General features: G+C 47.9%; 1 protein-coding gene across 1 annotated transcript in view; it reads right to left on the bottom strand.

The window, feature by feature from the left end:
* Positions 1-16,155: 16,155 nt before the first annotated feature.
* Positions 16,156-23,363, bottom strand: part of LOC140460010 (uncharacterized) — a 62,520-nt gene continuing 55,312 nt past the window's right edge. Inside the window, exon 4 of the mRNA XM_072554415.1 lies at positions 16,156-17,836. Within this exon, the coding sequence (XP_072410516.1) occupies positions 16,622-17,836 (1,215 nt within the window). The 3' untranslated portion in view covers positions 16,156-16,621. The remainder of the gene's footprint in view (positions 17,837-23,363) is intronic.

The following is a 23,363-nucleotide window of genomic DNA, read 5'->3' as shown; positions in this document are numbered from 1 at the left end:
AATGACTGGTCAGGACTAGTTGGGAGGACTAGTTTTGGATTTGAATCAGGGGACTGGAACCGGGTGATTGTGGTGGATTTCAGAGTTGGGAACTGTGTGCATTGTGCATTTTGAATATTAAACACTGAATAAATGAATTTATAATAGATAAATATATATTTACAAGTAAGATTCCAAAATATATAGTTAGGAACAGGCTTTAAAGAAAAGCAAGCATCAATTGATGAATTGTATTTGAGATTACAGGGAGCAAGAAAAATTGCAATATTTCTTGAAAAGAATCAAGGTCTAAACAAAACATTGGGTGATGAGGAATGGCCATGAGGTGGCCCTAAAGCTGTTCAGTTGGTTCAATCGGCTCAGCCATTGATCTGGCAACGTAACATGAGGAGCAGAAACAGAAAGCAAAAATAATGATAAGCCACGGTGAATGAGGTAATAAAGAAAAGGACAAAACTAAAAGGAGAAGGAAACCGGAATGGTGGCAGGCAGCATGTTGAAAATAAAGGGAGGAGAAAGGATCGGGGAGGAGATGTGAAGGGGTCTGGGAGACAGGAACAAGGATCAAAGTGGAAATCCCCACAGGCGGGATGTTATTACTGTGGAAAGACAGGTCACTTTAAGAGAGAGTGTCCTGATCCGACAAAGGAAGTAAAGGCAGTGCCATTTATGAGCCTTGATGAAAACTAGGGGTGTCAGGAGTTCCTGCCCCCGGGGACCCACCAGGAACCCTCAATAAATTTAAAGGTGGGACCTTACAAAGAGGACGTAGTTTTCCGAGTCGATACGGGGGCAGCAAGGTCATCCTTCAATTTTAAGCCCAAGGGAGTGGGAACCAAAACAAAAGTTAATTGGATTATGGCAACAGCTTTGTGATGAGAGGCAGGAAGAATCAGTCTTGCGTTCATGACGAAGTATTGCCACCAAATTGGGGATTTAATTAACTGCAAAAGGTGCTATGGAATCTGTCGAGGTTCTTAAACATGAATGTGCTTGAGCAAAAATATATAACCAATAATTAATACTTATAATAATTCAAATGCGTTAGCCTGAATCAATATTAATTGGCAGGATTCCTTCATACATTCTCAGTGACCTGTCATTATTGATTCATGGTTAATTCAAAACGTGACTGCATTCATTCATTGTTAATTAAAGAATGGAAAGCTACATTACTGGCCAGAGTGTGTGCAGGCAGTGGCAGCAACAGCCTGATTGGTAGAGGAGAGTCAGAAACTTACTGTTAGGGGAGCCTTCGCAGTCAGCAGCCGCCATCAGGTACGGTCAGGAGACGAAAGGGGCTTGATGGGAAGAGCTACTCTGAGGGAACGGAAAAGAGACATCCGGTGGGTGAGGGAGTGATACCAGCCAAAAACAAATTCCCCAATGTGGACCCACATTGGAAGGGGATGGATGAACACGATAGAGGAAAAATGAGGGACTTACAAGAAACGGTCATTTTGGGTATTAAAGAAGCAGCACCTAAATCTCAAGAATTTTTTTAAAGCTTTTGAAGGTAGACAGGAAAAGGAGGAAGCCCCGTCAGCCTTTCGTACAGGGATTAAAAGAAGCCACTAGAAAATATTCGGGAATGAATCCCGATGATCCGGTAGCACAGGGACTTTTAAAGGTCCAATTTGTGACTAAATCATGGCCGGACGTACAAAAGAAGTTACAGAAGTTAGAAGGCCGGAGTGAAAAACAGATAGAAGTTCTGTTATATGAGGCACAGAAAGTGTGTGTGAGAAGGGAAGAGGAGAAACAAAAACAAAAAGCTAAAATAATGGTTGCAGCAGTTGAAGAAATTACGATAGACGATGTCCAAGGTTAGGACGACAAAGAGAAGCGGTATCATTGATGATTTTTGATGAAGATTAGGGGAGTCAGGGGTTCCCTCCTCCTGAGACCCACCGGGAACCCTTGATAAAGTTAAAGGTGGCACCTGAAGGAGAGGAAACAGTATTTTTAGTGGATACGGGAGCAGCACGATCATCCCTAAGCTTTAGACCTAGCGGTGTTAAATTAACTAACAAAGATCTCAAGGTTTCTGGAGTAAAAGGCAAAGAATTCTTAAATCAGAATGCAGGACAATGGCTCACAGACTCTAGGATCTTGAAATATGAGACAATCTTAATAGAACAGGATGACCTTGTGTTAGTCACAGACAGTTGCTTGAATCCAGCTGCATTTCTGTGGCGGAGAGAGGGGAGTGACCCCGGTCAATCCAGAACATGACTGCCTTGATATTACCGAATATCAGACTAAAGTGCGAATGAACTTAAGAGACGTACCGTTGCATGCGAGAGCTCGGTTGTTTATCGACGGGTCCTCCCGGATGATTGAGGGTAAAAAGGGCAATGAATATACTGTAGTAGACAGGATAGAGGGAAGCATTATCGAGGCTGAAAAACTGCCTCACGGCTGGTCAGAGTTCAATGATAAGTTTTTAACGAACTATATAGTGGCACTCAGCTCTTCTTTGTCTATTCTTAGGAATAAAGGCCTGTTGGTACAGACACTGCCACTCGAGTTTACAGTCCATCGAATACAACCGGGTGATTGGGTCCTGATCAAGACTTGGAAAGAGACCAAACTGTACCCGAGCTGGGAGGGACCATTCCTAACCGTCCTAACTAGTGAAACAGCTATTCGGACTGCTGAGGAAGGGTGGAGTCATCACACTCCCGTTAAAGGTCCTGTGAACGCCCCAAAGGTGGAGTGGCACGCTCATCCTACAGACAACCCTCTGAAAGTTAAGAAAGAAAGAATGAACCGAAACAAAAGACTCTTTTAACGTTTGCTGATATATATATATATATTGTTATTGATTGGAAGGGCTGTGTGACATCTAAAATGTTAAGACAGGATGGTGGGCAGAGTTCAGAGATGGGTAGATACTGGTATAGTATTGTAATGTTAGTAGTACTAACTATTCAAGGAAGTGGGAAAAATCACTTCACTACGCTGTGCCAGAATTATGCTAAACAAGAGGGACTTACCGACTGTTGGGTCTGTGCAGAGGTCCCACACCATAGCGAATCTTGGAATCCCCACCTCAGTAATACCGCTCACTAAAAAAAAATACGATGTACAATAATTTGATGTGGGTTCAAATAATACAAAGTGGAGATCTGAAAGGAGCAAATATAACTTTGCGGGATGGTTCCCAAGGCCAGCCCTGAAAAATCAGGGCGCTATTGACAGTCTTCGAATTTCCCCACCGAAAGGAGCAGTGAATACCACCTGTTTCTGTCATCAGAATGATGCTGCACCTTTCCAACTAGGAAAATCATCTTGTGTCCACACCAGTCAGGCCACTGCCACGACCACTCCCCGAATATTCAACGGAACGTGTTGGGGATGCGGTCTGAAGGCCTATCCATTTATTCCCGGGGAAAAATATGTTCGTGTGATCGAATGTGTCACATTATGAAGTTGACGAAACACTTCCTCAAAACCAGAAAGGTTGGAGTGGCTGCTGTTCCCTCGCTTATATAGACCCTCACCTCCGAATAGAAAAGCATGAGCCCAACCTGAGAAAGGAGGGGGGGGGGATAAGACGTAAGACCCGAGAGGTCTCTGAAGGAGACCGTCTACTGTGGACACTGCTCCCAAACTACGGCACTACAAGGGCAGGGGTGGAAATACAGAAATAGCGGCCGCCCTTGAAAATTTAATTAATGATAACACCGGCACGATGGGGAATCTCAATCCCAAATATCGGCCATAACCACTGAAATGATTGCCACGAGACTGACAGCTTTACAGAATCGAATGGCTTTAGACTATCTTTTGGCCGAAAAAGGGGGAACTTGTGCTCTGAATGGTAAAGAATGCTGCACCTTCATCCCAGACACCTCTTCCATAGTGAAAGATAAGGTGGAAACAGTAAAGAAAAAAATAAACGATATAAGACAAATTGGAGATGAACTCCGAAAAGATGAAGGATGGGGATGGGGTAACTGGAGATTGACCGAGTGGGGAAAATGGTTAGTGAATTTAGGCATTTATGTGCGACTAATAATTGTAGGTTTACTGATAGGGTTTAATGTGTTAAAGTGGATAATGACTAAGCTGGTAATGTCTTTGGGAGGACAACAACCAATAATGGTCATGACAATAGCACAAGCGCAAGAAAGAGAGAGTAACAGATTACTCCTAGAGTTTAAAAAAAGACAAACTTAGAAGGACAGAAATGACTAGATTGAGAACCTCGACACCACAAGGTGAAAAGAGGGCAGAAAATAAGATTGCAAAAACAACAAATGGTTAAAGAAAAGAAATGGGGGAATTGTGAGAAATGGGGTAAAGTGTTGTTTTTGCAGATATAGAAAAAGCATACAGAAAAGGGGTACAGCAAGAGAACTATTAACCCTGCAGGTATTTAGAGAAGAGTATCTTTACTTTTCAGTGTATAATTGCGGTTAAGTAAACACCAACTTTGGTGTGTAATTATTATTGCAAAAAGTCCTTTTTGAAAAATTGTGCTTTCAGCAAAAAAGCTGAGATAACCAAAATGCTTGAGCGATACAAAACGACACAAGTTAATGAAATGTCCGAGGATGGAATGTACCAGCAGAATTGATGCAAAATGTTAAACCAGATCTTGACAAAATAGTGTTGAGTTCAGCACTGACAGAGAGGAAGGTTGCCAACTTGGGGAAGGGGGAAGTAATAAGGGTGGAGCGCAGCTGGGCAGTGGTCTGGTACAGTAAGAGAGATTGGGTCATTAGGAGTCTGGAGAGATTACCTCACTCAGCTCAAAGGGTATAACTGTCCACTAACCTGATTCTAATTTGCTCATTTGCTTCTGCAATTGAAACCCTAACTTGCAAGTTCGTAATAAATTGTCTTGTTTCCAGTTGTGATGGTCTCGTCTAAATTTTATTAAGTTTGTTTCTAACAATTGGGACGCAGACAGAATTCACACCTATTGTCTCTACTTACAAATAGGGCAACGTCTCTTTGAAATGTAGATTCATTTAGATATAACTGCGTCACTTTACATATGAAGATATCCCTTTGAATGTGCCCACATCCCTTTGAAATATAATCTTGTCCATTTAAACCTCTTTATTTGCAGAAATACCCGTTAAAATGTCCACGTCCCTTTAAAATGCAGATTTTCCCAAGGTCCCGTACTTCCCGCGGGAGCCTGTGCCCCACAACCTGAGCCGCCTCCAGAATTTTAATTTTGTCCCCTTAAGGGATATAAAAAGGAAGGCCCTGTATCGACTGCTGCTGCACACCGTCCACCTCTTCTCCCTCATCCACCGTCCGGACACGCCTTGGCGTGCCCATTTGCCACCGGGCGGTGGAGATCCCCAGTGGAGGTCTCTCTACGCGGGAGTCCTCCCCCTTTCTCTCGGGGATCTGGGGTGGAGGGTGCTGCACGCAGCAGTCCCCTGCAACCGCAGATTGCGGTGGTTCACGGACTCCCAGCCCAACTGCTTGTTCTGTGGCGCTGTGGAGTCCGTGGACCATGTATATATTCGGTGTGGGCGTTTGCACTCCCTTTTTGATTTTCTTAAAAACCTTCTCCTCTGTTTTTGGCTGCACTTCAGTCCCACGCTCCTGATCTTCGGGCACCCGGTACGGAGGAGGGAGGGCAGGTCCGAAGTCCTCCTCGTGGGTCTGCTCCTGGGCCTGGCCAAACTGGCCATCAACAGGTCCAGGCAGCGGGCCGTGGAGTGGGTCGTTAGGGCCGACTGCCTGCCCCTCTTCCGGGGTTACGTTAGAACCCGGGTGTCCTTGGAGAAGGAGCACGCGGTGTCCACCAACACCCAGGAGTTGTTCAGGGAGAGGAGTGTATTATTTCCCCCTCCAATTGTATTTTGATTTAGTCCCTACCCTCCCCTTCACTGTTTTGATCACACAGCATTGCCCTTTGATGTGAAGGGCAGTGCTTGTCACTGGCCACTCGGGTGTTTTTATATCTTCCTGGTGGTGGAAATTGAATAAAGATTCGTGCACATCGTGTCTTTCACTGTGTCTCACACTTGCACACACACACCATGGGTGCTGGGGAAAAAATAAGCACGACAGCAGTTGGGGGGAGGGGGGGGTTAAGAAAAAAAAATAAGCAGGGGATTCCAGCAATAAAAAATGCAGATATGACGCCGTTCCGTTCGATGTCGGAATATCTGTTTAAATTGAGCCGTGAGCTTTCCCAATGTAGACAGGGCTCCTCGAAACGTGGCTGTGTCCCCGCCCCCCGCAGCTGCAGAGTGAGACAGGAGAGTTTGTTTTTGTGAATGAACAGTTGTAGCGCGAGGTGGCTGTGACTTGGTGACGGGGAGGATCACCCGGCCCCGCCTATCCCACCCCCGGCCCCGCCCATCCCCAACCCCGGGCCCCGCCCATCCCCCCCGGGCCCCGCCCATCCCCCACGTGCAGACGTCACGCGGGGGTGAAGGCGGTTGGGAGGAGAAGTCGCTCGAGCGAGGAAGCGGCGGGAGGGCGGCCGTTAGGAAAATCCAGATATCCTGAATTAATCTAGTCCCCTTTGCCAGCGCTATATCCCTCTAAACCCTTCCTATTCATATACCCATCCAGATACCTTTTAAAGGCTGTAATTATACCAGCCTCCTCCACTTCCTCTGGCAGCTCATTCCATACCTGCACCACCCTCCACATGGAAACGTTGCCCCTTCAGGGACCTTTTATATCTTTGTGGCCTCACCCTAAACCTATTCCCTCTAGTTGTGAGTCTCACCCCAACACTGAGGAAAAGGCTTAAAAACATTGCCAAATAGCGAACCACATTGGGGGGGGAATTATGGCTCTGCCCTTTTTGTTCTCCGATAGGTATTTGGAAACTTAAAATCTGTCAATAACATCAGCATTGCTACAGAGCACGTTGTGTACACTCCTCAGTGTCAACAAGCAGGGCACGTGTTTGCCAATGTCACCAAAACATTGGGCATGTTCCTCGCTGTCGGCAGAAAAGTTGCGAAACCTACTTTTGATGGACGAATAAGGAGCACTGGAGGACCAGGGGGAGACTTGTCCTTCTGCCATTCGGAGCTCCCCTGTTGGTGAATGTGGAAGTTGGAGCATGAGCTTCTTAAGGTCCTGCTCCTCCTCTCTCTGAAGGAAGATTGAGCTTCACCTCAGGCTGCAACTTCTTTCCTCCGTCCAACATGTGAGTACAGCACTCTCTTTTCTCACCCCCTTTTCCATTTACGTTTCATTCTGGGGTTCAAGTGTTGACTTGGAGCAACTGAAAGGAATGGGAGTGAATCCAGCGAGGGGACAGACTCTGGAAAAGTTAGTCCAGGCCTGTGTCTCAATTGACAAAATAGACAGACAGGAGACTGGAAGAGCAAGCCAGGCAGTATCAGGAGGTGGAGAAGTCGAGGTATCTGGTGTAACCCTTGTTCAGGACTTGGGGTGGGTATAGGGAGAGCTGTGGAACAAGGGTGTGCTGGGGGCAGGGTATTGAAGTGGGTATAGGTGGAGACAGGTAGAGGGTACAATAGACAATAGGTGCAGGAGTAGGCTGTTCTGCCCTTCGAGCCAGCACCACCATTCATTGTGATAATGGCTGATCATCCTCAATCAGTATCCTGTTCCTGCCTTATCCCCATAATCTGGTACGACCTGGTTGGTGAATGGGAGGAAGGAATCGAGTTGGCAGGGAAGAGTGGAAGGGGCAGGGAAGTGAGTTGGGGGATGGGATGGGAGATTATTTGAAATTGGAGAACTGTGTTGAGTCCTCCGGGCTGTTGACTGCTCAGACAAGATGAGGTTTTGTTCCTCCAATTTGTGGTTTGGTTTGTTGTGGTAATGGAGGAAGCCAAAGATAGTCATGTCAGAAGGGGAGTGGGAAGAGGCATTAAAATGGGTGGAGACTGGGAAGTCCGCTCAGCTTCTGCAGACCCGGCTGTGATGCTCAGCAAACCGTTCCCCAAGTTTACGCTCGGTTTCCCCGATGTAGAGAAGACCACAATTGACAAAGCACAGTAGGTCAAGCGGCATCTGAGCAGTAGGACAGTCGAAGTTTGGGGCACGAGCCCTTCATCAGGAATGATGCGTGGATGTTCAGAGGGGCATCAGTGTCCTTCTGTGCCAGGTGCAGCAGGCAATGAGCAAGGCAAGTGGTGTATTAGCAAGAGGAATTGAGTTCAGAAGTAGGGATGTCTTCTTGCAGTTAGGGGGTCATTGAATATATTCAAGGCTGAGTTCATCTGATTTTTACGTGAATGTTTATGGGGAAGGCAAGAAAATGGTTTAAAGACTAGTATAGAACCAAGTTACAGAAACAGACCCTTCAGTCCAACTAGTCCATGCTGACTATGTTCTCAAACTAAACCAGTCCCACCTGCCAGTGTTTTGGCTCATATCCCTCCAAACCTTTCCTATTCATGAACTTATCCAAATGTCTTTTAAACATCGTTACTGTATCTGCATCCACCACTTCCTCTAGACATTTAGTCCACACGTGAACCACTCTATAAAAAAAATTGTGCCCTTCAAGTCTTTTTAAAATTTCTTTCTCCTGTCACCATCAAAATTTGCTCCCTAGTCTTGAAGCCCCAACCCAAGGGGAAGGACACCCGTCATTCACCTCATCTCTCTCCTCATGATTTTATAAACCTTGATAAGGTCACATCTCCTCCTCCTCTGCTCCAGTGAAAGTCCCAGCCCATCCACCGAGATGCAGGTAGATCCATATCCAATCATGATCGGTTCAATGCTGGTCCCAATTCTCTCTCTCGGTGTCCAGGACAGCAAGAGACCACAAGACACAGGAGCAGAAATTAGACCAGCAGGTCTGCTCATTCCATTCAATCATGGCTGATATGTTTCTCAGTTACATTCTTCCGCTATAAGCAAAGTGAAAATGGAGGGAATTAGTGTGGGATGGAGATTTTCGGTTTCCAGGGAATAAGAGAGGAAAGAGTTCACTATAAATTAGAATTTATGGGATCGGCTGATGAGCCGAGGAGTGTCAGTTGGAGTTTAATTTAGAGAAATCAGAGGTTTGTATTTTGGTCAAACAATCCAGGCACGACTGACACAGTTAAGGGGAGTGTTGCAGAATAAAGAGACCTTGGAGTGCTAGAGTCTCAGGTGGATAGAGTAGTGAAGGCGGCGTTTGGTTTGCTTTCCTTCATTGGTCATAGCATTGAGGATAGGAGTTGTGAGATTATGTTATACACACTTTCCACTCGAACGTGTTATCTAACTGCTTAGCTGTTTTAGTGAATATAATCCACACCTCCCGCTGCTGCCATAACGTGGTTTGTTTGGAAGCCCTAGCTTTCGGAGTGATTAGATTTATTTTAGATTTTATTACTTACAGTGTGGAAACAGGCCCTTCAGTCCAAACTGACCCTTCGAAGAGCTACCCACCCAGACCCATTCCCCAACATTTACCCCTTCACTTAACACGACAGGCAAATTAGCGTGGCCACTTCACCTAACCTGCACATCTTTGGACTGTGGGAGGAAACCCACGCAGACACGGGGAGAATGTGCAAACTCCACACTGACAGTTGCCTGAGGTGGGAATTGAACCCGGATCTCTGACGCTCTGAAGTGCTGCTGCTGCTTCAGGTGGTTGTGGAGAATAAGGTCATGATTAGACTATTTATAGCCAACGGAGTCCAGTTCATGGAGATGTGATACATTAAACAATTTAGATTAAATCTTCCATCTTTTAGAATGGAGTTCTGTTCTTTGGTATGTTAATTCCAGAACCTGTTTTCAGTATCTTTCTCAAGAACATAATTTAAATGCATAGCTTTTCTATCAAAAATGTCAGGCTGACTCGACAGAATTCGCACCTATTGGTGGGTAGGCTGGGACTTTTTTCACTGGAGCACAGGAGGTTGAAAGGTGAAGGTATCGAGTGCCTCATTAGCAAGTTTGCAGATGACATTCAGATTGATGGAAAATCAGATAGTGAAGGGGACTGTCAGACGCTTCAGCAGAATATAGACCGGAGAGTTGGGAAGAGAAATGACAGATGGAGTTCAACCCAGACAAATGTGAGGTGATGCATTTTGGAAGATGCAATTCAAGAGCGAGCTATACAGTAAATGGAAAGGTCCTGGGGGAAATTGATGTACAGAGAGAGCTGGGTGTTCAGGTCTATTGTTCTCTGAAGGTGGCAAATGCATGTCAGTAGAGTGGTCAAGGCAGCATACAACACACGTTCCATCATCGGACGGATTGAGGAAAAGATTTTGGTTTGGCGCATTTGGAATACTGCGTACAATTCCGGTCGCCAGATTTCCAAAAGGATGTGGATACGTTTGGAGAGAGTGCAGAGGGGGTTCACCAGGATGTTGCCTGTTATGGAGAGCGCTAGCTATGAGGAGAGGTTGAGTAAATTAGGATTATTTTCACTGGAAATAAGGAGGTCGAGGCAGGGTGGGGGGTTCCTGATTGAGGCCGAAAAACCATGAGAGGTGTAAACGGGGTGGATAGGGAGAATTATTTTCCCAGAGGAGAAGACTTAATTACTGAGGGTTACGAGTTCAAAGTGAGAGGGGAAAGGTTTGAGGGAGATATACATGGAAAGTTCTTTACACAGAGGGTGGTGGGCACCTCGAATGCATCACTAGCGGAGGCAGTAGGGTGGGATCGATAGTGTCATTTAAGATGTATGTAGACAGATACATGAATGGGCAAGGAGCAGAGGGATACAGATCCTTAGAAAATAGGTGGCAGGTTTAGATAGAGTATCTCGATCAGCATTGCCTTGGAGGGCTGAAGGGCCTGTTCCTGTGCTGTAGGGTTCTTTGTTCTCTTTATAGAGGTTTCCAAAATCAGGCTCACTGCCTTTATTCCTGGTGAAGGGCTTTTGCCCGAAACGTTGATTTCGCTGCTCGTTGGATGCTGCCTGAACTGCTGTGCTCTGCCAGTGCCTGCAGATTGTGCAGTCTTTCAGCAAAGTAGAATGTTTAGGGTGCAGGTTTGCTCGCTGAGCTGTAGGTTTGATATCCAGACGTTTCATTACCTGGCCAGGTAACATCATCAGTGGTGACCTCCAAGTGAAGCGAAGCTGTTGTCTCCTACTTTCTATTTATATGTTTGTCCTGGATGGGGTTCCTAGGATTTGTGGTGATATCAAAGTTATGAAGAGAGATACATATTTTGTTTAACCAACTACAATGGCAGTGCAGAGAATTTCAGAAAAGTGCAATAAATATTTACTTTTTACCCCTTATTCAACTCATTCAAGAATTTCAAATTGAATCTGAGCTAACTTGAGAGCAAATGGCAACATTCGTTTGTTAATAGACTCACCATATATTATGAAAGATCACTTTTAGCTAAGTCACAATGTTTAATCCCAAACAGAGCAATTAAGTGCAAAGTTACGTTCAACCATTTAATAAAACACTGCAAATTTTATTTTGTATGAAAATACAATCATTTTATAATTTGGATAAGATCTTTACAAAGGAAATATATTAAACAAAATAGCTTTCCTGGGTATCAATATTGACAACAGTTATGCAGCTATTATTTGGCAATTGACCAACTAATTGAAATAGTTTCAGAATAAATGAGCTGCTTCATTATTATACATTGAGGTATTGCATATCTTGGCTCTCACCCAAGTATTCTCCGAAGAAAAAAATGTATCTGGATGGGGACATGAACAGGAAGCATTCAGAGGGATATGGGCCAAATGCTGGCAAATGGGTCACTTGATTAATTTAGGATATCTGGTTGGCCTGGACTGAAGGGTTTGTTTCTGTGTGTCATTACAGATGCCCCTCTTCTGGGATCCCCATACCAGCTGTTATTTTCATGAAATAATCTGACAATTGTTGACTTCCATCAACCTATTCCATCCGGAGAAATTTCCTCTCTCTGCAAAGTGTGGTTCACGTTGGCAAGTTCAATCCTCCTCAGCAAAAAGGCAGAGAGAAAGTAGCTGCTTTTTAAACAGCTCAAGATCAAAGCGCACCCCCCCCCCCCCCCCCTCCCCTCCAACCCACCTCACTTCTATACTATTGGTCACCACCAAGTTGTCCCTTTGTAATTGGATCCTTGGTACAGCCTTAACCTGGAGGAAGTATTGCCTCACTCGGCAATTTCAACCCATACCCTGTATCGCACCATCTGCTGCAGTGGGATTCAAACCCGGGAGCCCCTGGAACTGGGTTGATAGTCCAGTCGATAATGGCACTCAGCCATCGCGCCTTCAATCCACCTGCGATGGTACATGAACTCCCTGGTGCCTCCGGAGGTTGGTAGAGCTGGTGAAAGCCTTTCCGCGCTCTGGGCAGCTGAAGGGCCTCTCTCCTGTGTGGATCTGCTGGTGAGTCAGCAGGTTGGAGGCCTGGGTAAATCTCTACCTGCACTTGGGGCAGCTGAAGGGCCTCTTCCCCCGTGTGGACCCACTGGTGCCTCAGCAGGATGGAGGAATCACTGAAGGCCTTCCTGCACACTGGGCAGCTGAAGGGTGTCTCCCCAGTGTGGATCCGCTGGTGGGTTAGCAGGGTGGAGGAAGTGCTGAAGCCCTTCCTGCAGACGGGACAGGGGAACGGGCGCTCCCTGGTGTGGCTGCGCCGATGAGTCTCCAGGACAGAGGGGACACGGAAGCTTTTCCTGCAGACGCCACACTTCCACCATTTCTCCATGGGGTGGGATTCCTCGGGTTACTCCATGGCCGAACCTTCAGTTACACACAAACGTGTGCAGAGCCCCTCCCCACCCTGAATTCCCCTTCCCAGGCTGTAGAACTGTTTCAGGCTCCACACTCAGTGCGCTGCAACAGTGGGGTCTCTCATCCAGTCCCACTGATGCTGAAAACATCCTCAAACAGGAACCAAAACACTTTGCTCCTTCTCTCAGACTCAGTTGAAAATTGTTTCCGGTCCCAATGGATTGAGCGACTGTCAGACATTGACGTCTGAGGTCTGCAGACGCTGGAGAGTCAGTGTCAAAATGTGTGGTATTGGAAATGGCCAACAGGTCAGGCAGCATCCGAATCGGAGGAGAGTCAATGTTTCGGGCGTAAGGCCTTCATCTGTTGATTTTGAAGCTTCCGTCTTCAGATCTTCAAATACACTGATAAAAACAGATTACAAAAGTCATCACTATCAGTGCAGGGTAGAAATTCAGAACAAGCAATTCTACTTTCTGTGGAATATTCTTTTCTTTTGCTGTTCTACAAAATTAAAAGCACCATCCCACTGTCCCTTCCCCTCTGTTCTCACTCCACTCGAACTAACTCTCCTGAAGATGCTGAAAAGCAAAAACATCAAGACTGACATCTCTCTGAATTTTGGATACCTCCACCTGAAAGTTAATATCTTTCACAACACTGGGATCCTGCTGAGTGTAAGCAGGTCTGATTTTGGGAAGCAAAAAAAAAGTGTCAATTCAGGGCGAACTTGCAATGCAGCTTCTTGAGGAAGGACCAGACACAAAATGGTTAATGACCCCGGGAAGGTGGGAGCAAAATGAGACATCAAGCCATTAACACCAGCACACTTCAGTCAAACTCTTCTGCTCCCAGTCAGGGCAAAACATGCTCTGAAAGTCCAGCCTTCACAACAACACTTCTGCTTTCACTGAAGACAATTAGAGTCACACAGCGCAGAAACATAACATTTGGCCCAATCTGCCCAGATATCCTAAATTAATCTAGTCACGTTTGCCATCACTTGGCCCCTATATGGGCCGGGTACTGGCAGCTGGGACTAAATTGGGTTGGCTCTCTTGTCAGCAAGGACGAGTTGGACCGAAGGGTCTGTTCCTGTGCTGTACATCTCTATGACTCCAGTCACATTTGCCATCACTTGGCCCTGACCCATCTAAACCCTTTATATTCAGATGCCCATCCAGAAGCCTTTTAACTTGTCATCGTACCAGCACCCACCACTTCCTCTGGCAGCTCACTCCATCGCTCAAGCGACTCCACGTTGAAAGCGTCTGGTTTGGTGCACCAGATGACACCAGGATAATCTCAGATCATTCCAGATCGCATCGATACTCAGTCAGTGACTTTCCCGATCAGGATGTTGTACGTGATCAAACAGGTCAGTGGGTAGGCGATCCCCCACCTCTTAGTTCAAGTATCTCTACGAGAACTCCCTTGCTGGAGCGTCCCTTGAAGACACTTCAACTGGACTTCATTGAGTTGGAGAAATGAGTTGAGTTGCTATAAATATGTTTTGCTTATTGTTGATGTCTTTTCGAAGTGGATTGAAGTCTACCCTCCTCCTAACACTACTGCTGAGACTGTGGTGAAGATTTTGTTTAAGGAAATAATTTCCCCCTTCAGTATACCTGTGTGCATTAGCTCGGACAATGGACCACACTTTGCATGTAATATTAACGGAGCACTCTGTTCCCAGCTTTGTATTTGTCGGCAACTGCACGGTGCTTATCATCCTCAGGCGGCCGGCCTTGTTGAATGTTTTAACCAGACTCAAGACTAAACTTGCCAAATTAATGGCCGAGTCTGGCCCCTCCTGGTTATGTTAATCCCTGTGGCCTTATTCCAGATGCGATCCATGTCTGCGGGCAAGACACGACTGTCTCCAGCTGAGAGTCTCTCTGGTCACCCCCTCCGTCCCCCTTGGAACGATTCGGCTCCCTTCTCAGTCCATGTCCACCACATGACCGAAGCAATGATTGGTTATGTTCTTGCTCTAACCAATGTTATGCGTGCCGTTCATTCCCAGGAGCGTGCGGCCTACGGCGATGTTCCCTCCCTTTCAGCCTCGTCACGGGTAGAGCCTGGTTTGTTGGTGCTCGTCAAGAACTGGACTGGCAAAGGTCTCCAACCTCGTTGGGATGGCCCCTTCCAGGTTTTACTTCCCACCCCTACGGCCGTCACAGTCGCTGGGCGCTCAGCTTGGGTCCAACTGCACCATGGTAAATTAATTGACCGCACCAATCAAAAGTGGGGAAAGAGGAGGAGAGAATCCTGGAATCTCATGAAAAGGAGTGGACCCTGTCCAGTTGGGTTTTTGAATCCTGCTGTTGTTCTAATGTTAATCTTATTACAGATACTTGAACTAGGAGGAGCGAGTGGTGGCTTATGGAAAATATTCAGCCTGGTGTCTGGTTACTAGTGGTGTGCCACAAGGATCTGTTTTGGGACTACTGCAGTTTGTCATTTTTATAAATGACTTAGATACAGGCATAGGTGGATGGATTAGCAGAATTGGACAGAGAGGTGGCAAATGGAGTTCAATGCAGCTAAATGTGAGGTGATTCACTTTGGGAAGAAAAACAGGAAGGCAGTGATCTTGGAGTCCATGAAAGTTGCCACTCAGGTAGATAGTGATGTGAAGAAGGCATACGGTATGTTAGGTTTCATTTGTAGAGGGATTGAGTTCCGGAACCGAAATATCACACTGCAACAAAACAAAACACGGGTGCGGCCACATTTGGAATATCGTGTATAGTTCTGGCCCCCATATTTCAGGAAGGATGTGGGAAGCATTGGAAATGGTGCAGAGGAGATTTACCAGGTTGTTGCCTGGTCTGGAGGGAGGGTCTTATGAGGAAAGGCTGAGAGACTTGGGTCTGTTCTCATTGGAAAGAAGGCGGCTAAGAGGGGATTTGATAGAGACATATAAGATGATCAGAGGATTAGATAGGGTAGACAATGAAAGACTCTTTCCTAGGATGGTGACGTCAGCTTGTACGAGGGGGCAGAACGACAAATTGAGGGGTGATAGATTTAAGACAGATGTCAGAGGCAAGTTCTTTATGCAGAGAGTGGTAAGGGCATGGAATGCCCTACCTGTTAAGGTAGTCAACTCAGCCACATTAGGGAGATGTAAACAATCCTTAGATAAGCACATGGTTGATTTTGGGATAGTGTAGGGGGACAAGCTGAGAATAGTTCACAGGTCAGTGCAACATCGAGGGCTGAAAGGCCTGTTCTGCACTGTACTGTTCTATGTTCCATGTTATAAACTTAGTGCAGGAGGCTGAAAGAAATGAGCAGCTTTAAAACAAAAACCTCTTGGAGCTGAAAGCGTTCAATGAGAGTCTGAGCCCGGTGGTAAGTTCAGGTAACCTTTATTGTGACCCAACTTTGTTACAGCATCAGATCCCCCCAGCAAAAAGGCAGAGAAAAAGCAGTTGCTTTTTGAACAGCTCAAGGTCAAAGTGCACACACCACACCTCCCCTGTCCCACCCACCCCCCCCCCCCCCCCCCCCCCCACTGTCTTTACTATTGGTCAGCACCAAGTTGTCCCTTTGTAATTGGATCCTTGGTACAGCCGTAACCCGGAGGAAGTATTGCCTCACTCAGCAATTTTAACCCATACCCTGTCTCCAAGTAAGTGTCTCCCCGCTCATTTGCCAGGAAGGGGCAGTGTAGAGTCAACCAGACTGCTGTGGGTCTGGAGTCAGGTGTAGGCCAGACCGGGTAAAGGATGCAGCTGGAACGACTGAGTGAATCCTTTCCCACAATGGCGGTTCCCTTCCCTCACAAGGGAGAGAGGGAATCAGATGGGGGCTTTCTCCCCTGCACCACACCCTCCCTGAAACGGTCTCATCGTTAGATTCCGAACTGCACATTTCTGACCGAGTACCGATCCTGCCATCTGTCTTGGCAGGATTTGAACCCGGGAGTCCCCGGAACCTGGTTGATAGTCCAATCGATAATGGCACTCGGCCGTCACTCCTTCAATCTCCCTGCGATGGCACGTGAATTCGCTGGTGCTTCCACAGGTTGCAGGAGTAGGTGAAGCCCTTCCCGCACTGAGAGCAGGTGAACGGTCTCTCCCCGGTGTGGATCCGCTGGTGTCTCAGCAGAGTGGAGGATGTGCTGAAAGCCTTCCCACACTCGGGGCAGCTGAAGGGTCTCTCTCCCGTGTGGACCCGCCAGTGGGTCAGCAGGTGGGAGGAATACCTGAAGCCCTTCCTGCACTGAGAGCAGGTGAATGGCCTCTCCCCCGTGTGGACCCGCTGGTGGGTCAGCAGGGTGGAGGAATTACTGAAGCCCTTCCCGCACTCGGGGCAGCTGAAGGGCCTCTCCCCCGTGTGGACACGTTGGTGCCTCAGCAGGGTGGAGACCTGGGTAAAGGAATTCCCGCACTCTGGGCAGCTAAAGGGCCTCTCCCCCGTGTGGACCCGCTGGTGGGTCTGCAGGTTGAAGGAGCAGGTGAAGCCCTTCCCACACTGAGAGCAGGTGAACGGCCTCTCCCCCGTGTGGATACGCTGGTGGGTCATCAGGGAGGAGACGTGGGTAAAGGCCTTCCCGCACTGAGAGCAGCTGAAGGGCCTCTCCCCCGTGTGGATACGCTGGTGACTCTGCAGGGTGGAGGAGCAGGTGAAGCCCTTCCCACACTGAGAGCAGGTGAATGGCCTCTCCTTCGTGTGGACATGTTGGTGCCTCAACAGGGCGGAGGAATTACTGAAGGCCTTCCTGCATTCAGGGCAGCTGAAGGGCCTCTCCCCCGTGTGGATACGCTGGTGGCTCCGCAGGTTGGAGGAACAGGTGAAGCCCTTCCCACACTGAGAGCAGGTGAACGGCCTCTCCCCATTGTGGACACGCTGGTGACTCCGCAGGGTGGAGGAATCGCTGAAGGCCTTCCCGCACTCAGGACAGCTGAAGGGCCTCTCCCCCGTGTGGACACGCTGGTGCCTCAGTAGGGTGGTGACCTGGGTAAAGGCCTTCCCGCATTCTGGGCAGCTGAATGGCCTCTCCCCCGTGTGGACCCGCTGGTAGGTCAGCAGGGTGGAGGAATTACTGAAGGCCTTCCCACACTCGGGGCAGCTGAAGGGCCTCTCCCCTGTGTGGACCCGCTGGTGCCTCAGCAGGGTGGAGACCTGGGTAAAGGCCTTCCCACACTCTGGGCATCTGAACGGCCTCTCCCCCGTGTGGATACGCCGGTGACTCTGCAGTGTGGTGGCCTGGGTAAAGGCCTTCCCGCACTCTGGGCAGCTGAAGGGCCTTTCCCCCGTTTGGTCCTGCTGGTGGGTCAACAGGTGAGAGGAATGTCTGAAGGTCTTCCCGCAGTCAGTGCAGAGGAATGGCCTCTCCCCGGTGTAACTGCGTCGATGAGTCTCCAGGGTAGGCGGGACAAGGAAGCCTTTCCCACAGTCACCACACTTCCACGGTTCCTCCACAGGGCGGGATTCCTCAGGTTTCTCCATGGCCACAGCTTCAGCTGCACACAAACACGTGTAGAGCCCCTCCCTGCCGTGAAGTCCCCTTCCCAGGCCGTATAACTGTTTCAGACTCCACACACAGTGCGCTGTAACAGTGGGATCTCTCGTCCAGTCCCACTGATGCTGAAAACGTCCTCAAACAGGAACCAAAAAGTGTAGATCCCTCTCACAGAAATCACAGTCAAAAATCGTTGTGCTCCCGATGGATTCAGAGACTGTCAGACATTGACATCAAAGTGAGGACTGCAGACACTGGAGAGTCAATTGAAAAATGTGGCGCTGGAAAAGCACAGCAGGTCAGGCAGCATCCGAGGAATAGGAGAGTCAATGTTTCGGGAATAAGCTCTTCATCCGTTGATTTTGAAACTCCAGTCTTCAGATTTTCATATACTCTGCAAAAACAGATTACAAAAGTCATCACTATCAATGCAGGGTAGAAATTCAGAACAAGCAATTCTCCTTTCTGTGGAATATTCTTTTCCTGTTCCACAATGTTGAAAGCACCATCCCACTCTCCCTTCCCCTCTGTTCTCAGCCCGCTGTAACTAATTCCCCTGAAGGTGCTGATTCAGGATCTTACAGGGGCAGAAAAAGCAAAAACATCAAGACTGACATCTCTCTGAATTCTGTTCTCAGCCCGCTGTAACTAATTCCCCTGAAGGTGCTGATTCAGGATCTTACAGGGGCAGAAAAAGCAAAAACATCAAGACTGACATCTCTCTGAATTTTGGATACCTCCACCTGAAAGTTAATATCTTTCACAACACTGGGATCCTGCTGAGAGTGAGCAGGTCTGATTTTGGGAAGCAATAAAAAAGTGTCAATTCAGCTACAATGCAGCTTCTTGAGGAAGGACCAGACACAAAATGGTTAATGACCCCGGGAAGGTGGGAGCAAAATGAGACATCAAGGCATTAACACCAACACACTTCAGTCAAACTCTTCTGCTCCCAGTCAGGGCAGAACATGCTCTCTACGAGAACTCCCTTGCTGGAGGGTCCCTTGGAGACACTTCAACTGGACTTCATTGAGTTGGAGAAATGAGTTGAGTTGCTATAAATATGTTTTGCTTATTGTTGATGTCTTTTTGAAGTGGATTGAAGCCTACCCTCCTCCTAACGGTACTGCTGAGACTGTGATGAAGATTTTGTTTAAGGAAATAATTCCCCGCTTCAGTATACCTGCGTGCATTCGCTCAGACAATGGACCACACTTTGCATGTAATATTAACGGAGAACAGAAAAACCTTCCAGGTTTTACTTCCCACCCCTACGACGGTCACAGTCGCTGGGCGCTCAGCTTGCGTCCAACTGCACCATTGTCAATTGAATGGCCGCACCAACCAATCAGTCCCCGATTCCATTCTATTTGTCAGACTTCCTACTGCCGATCCTGTGAAGAGAAATATCACTTTCCAATACCTCCGGTCTGTGTATACAAACAGCTGGTGTAACACTGCCTGGGGTACAGCAGGCCTTATGTGGCACATGGACCTGGAACGGAACCCTTCCCTTGTGCATTTATAGGCCTTTTCTCTTGTCAGAACCAGATACTGTCACCAAGACCATGAACAATAGAGCTAAGGGAGAGTCCAATGGGAACAGCATTCTGAGGACCATTGTCTCCCATACACTGCGAGTGCTCGAGTCACTTGGCCCATTTTGTACAGTGCTAAAGCGACTCCTCTTGCAAAGCGTTGACCCTATACTCCTGTAGACCTGACCAGACCCCCTGGTGTAACATTTCAGTAACCTATTTTGACAAACTCTCCCTAATATACACCAAACCAGACTATTATTTCTTCAGCTAAGGTAAAGCTACCAATTTCCTTGTCCTGGATGGCAAAGATGTCCCTCATAAGGTCACTATCGGAGCCCTTGTTCCCACAACAGTACCTTGTCCAGGCCAGTGGACAAGTCGATGGAACCTCAGCCAACCTTGCTCCAACTGAAAGGATCCCAAGGGACTGGGTGACAATACAGGACACCCGATAGGCTGGGGAATCCAGAGTACCCTGAGGTTGGAAGGATCGGCAGGGGTGACAAGTCAACAGAACCACAATTCCCTCTTTTGTGGCCTGACCATTTGAGGAAATAAGAGTAAAGAGGCTCTGAATCAGAGTAGACTGGGATTAATGGACCTGTGTCTTTACTCTGTGCAGAATCGGTATGCCTTAGACTATATACTTGCCTAGGAGGGTGAGGTCTGCACCATTGTCCAAGATAAACGCACTATGGGCATTCCCAATCTCACTGGCAATATTACTAAGATAGAAGAAGAGATCCAGGTATTCCGTGACAGAATGACTGAAGGGACCAGTTGGGGAAACTGCAGATTGGGCCGATGGTACAATTGGCTTATCGGTTTAGCTATGTCTGTTTGTCGGTATTGGTATTGTTAGGTATTTAATTGCTAGGCTTATGAGGTCCCTTAGTGATATAGATTTGCCCCAGAAGATGTTCCTTTCGCGATCTGATGGCTCACCCACATGTGTCGATGGTGATGATAAATATGACCAGATGAGCTGTCAAGATGGTGGTGCCGCTCTACAGGATGTTGACGGCTGGACCACCTTGAAGGGCATTTGTTTGGACTAGCCTTCTCTTTCAGTGATCGCGGTGCAATCAAAGGGAGGAATGAGGGTGTGGGCATCTGGGTGATAAAGTCTATAGCCTTAAAACTTGTCTTTAAACATTCAGACTAAAATGTAATGCTGAATTATTGAATACATTTACTGCACTAGAAAATAAACAGGCAGGAAAGCTCAGAATGAGGAGAGAACTTAAAGATAGGGACACCTGGGCTCACCAAGTGATAACAGGATGCTGTAAGGCAATGAAGAACGTTTGCCTCAGCATCGGTGAATCTGTGTGAACAGGACACCAAGTGATAACATTCACAGCCGTTCCCTTGTGAGACCATTTTAGTGCTGAGACTGTTGAATCCTGTAGAAAATTAACTCTTAGTGCTTATCTGCAATGGATTGAAATGAATTGCATTGTGGGACTTTATGATGATATTGAGTATCCATTACTGGTTATTAAATACAAACTCTGTAAAAGGAAATATTGATAAAGCTTTACCTTACTTGCTGCAGGCGAGGCTCCAGCGGAGGAAACAGGCCGCGGGCACACTTCCGGCTTCGGGATGGCCACGCCCACTGATCCAGGTCCTGGTGCCGCCCCCTCCTCCGCCAACGTCACACGTCAACCCCGCCCCTTCCGAACGCAGCTCGTAGACCCCGCCCCTTCCTGAAGCGGGTCATAATGCCCCGCCGCTTCGGGACAAGGCCCCGCCTCTGGGAACCAAACCTCTTTCCCCCTCCTGCACTAAACCCCACCCCTTCGCCGCGATCCCCGCGCGAGTCAAAACCACGCCCCCCTCCCTCACGCGCAACCGCCCACAAGGCCGCGCGCGTCCAGGCTGGACGCGCCTCATCGTCCGCTGAGCCTCGCCCCGCCTACCAGCGCGCGAACCTCACGAGACACGCCCCGCCCATGAGCACCGCCCTCCCGCTAAAACCCGTCCCCCAGGCTAAACCCCGCCCCTCCTGGTAAACCCCGCCCACCCAGGTGTATTTGGAAGCACTAGCTTCTGCAGCGCTGCTCCTTCTGCGGGTGGCTGTGCTGCAGGATCATAAGACACAGAATTAATAGCAAAACATCACAGTGTCTTGCAACCGATGCAATGTTTGGCACAAACCTGGACCGCTGCTGAATCCTTCATCTTTTAAAAGGGGTTGCAGGTTTCAGTTCATCAATATATAAATTCCAGAACTTTAGATCAGATTCCCTACAGTGTGGAAACAGGCTCTTCGGCCCAACAAGTCCACACCGACCCACCGAAGAGCAAAACACCCAGCCCCATTCCCCGTCACTTAATACAATGGTGCAATTTAGCGTGGCCAATTCACCCTAACCCACACATCTTGGGACTGTGGGAGGATATCCGCGCAGACGTGGGTGGGGAATTGAACCCGGGGCTCTGGCGCTGTGAGGAAGCAGTGCTAACCACAAAAAAAAACAGGTGACATTTTCTATTTTTCAGTGGCAGCAGCAACCCAGGAGTGGGGAGTCACTGAGTTGAGGTTTTACATTTGAAGTTGGAGAGCAGAGGTTCCTGGGAGAGGAGGGACGACTTATTTTTATTTTCTTCCTGCTGTATAAGTCAGAGGGTACTGTTGAGGGGGGAAAACGTCCTACTAGGGGTATGCACTGGGGCCCAGGTCTCTTGCACCAGAAGGAAAGGAGGGAAAGCAGGAGAGTATTAGACATTGGGGAGTCGATACTTAGAGGGTCAGATAGAAGGTTTGTTGGGAACGAACAAGACTCGCGGTTGGTGTGTTGCCTCTCAGGTGCCAGGGTGCGTGATGTCTTGGATCGTGTCTTTGGGGTCCTGAAGGGAGAGGGTGTCCTGCCCCAAACCATGGTCCACGTAGGTACCAACGACATAGGTAGAAAGAGGGATAGGGATGTAAGGCAGGATTTCAGGGAGCTAGGGTGGAAGCTGAGGGCTAGAACAAACAGAGTGGTTATCTCTGGTTTGTTACCCATGCCACGTGATAGCAAAGCAAGGAACAGGGAGAGATATTATCTGAACACGTGGCTGTAAGGATGGTGCAGGAGGGAGGGTTTCAGGTTTTTGGATAATTGGGGAAAGTGGGACTTGTACAAACAGGACAGTCTTCACTTGAACCAGGGTGGGAAATTTGCTGGTGCTATTCGGGTGGGTTTAAACTAACTCAGCAGGGGGATGGGAACCGGGGGTGTAGCTGCAATGCACAGGAGGATGAGAGCAGGAAGGACAGGGACAGGATTTCAGGGTCACAGGAATGTGCTGGCAGACAGCGAAGTGGTTTGAAATGTGTCTACATCAATGCCAGAGTATCCACAATAAGGTAGGTGAGCTTGCAGCACGGATAGGTACCTGGGACTTGGATGTTGTGGCCATTTTGGAGACATGGATAGAGCAGGGTGAGGAATGGATGTTGCAGGTTCCAGGGATTTCATCTTTCATTAAGAACAGCCAAGGCGGTAAAAGAGGGAGAGGTGTGGCCTTGTTAGTCAAGGTTAGTATAACGGTGGCTGACAGAACTTTTGATGAGGACTCGTCTACTGAGGTAATGTGGGCTGAGGTTAGAAACAGGAGAGGAGACGTTACACTGCTTGGAGTTTTTGTATAGGTCTCCGCAGAGTTCCAGGGAGGTGGAAGAGAGGATTAGCAAAAATTATTCTGGGTAGGAGTGAAAGGAACA

The sequence above is a fragment of the Chiloscyllium punctatum genome, chromosome 36, assembly GCF_047496795.1.
Source record: "Chiloscyllium punctatum isolate Juve2018m chromosome 36, sChiPun1.3, whole genome shotgun sequence".
Taxonomy (NCBI): domain Eukaryota; kingdom Metazoa; phylum Chordata; class Chondrichthyes; order Orectolobiformes; family Hemiscylliidae; genus Chiloscyllium; species Chiloscyllium punctatum.
This window is presented reverse-complemented; position numbering and strand designations above follow the sequence as displayed.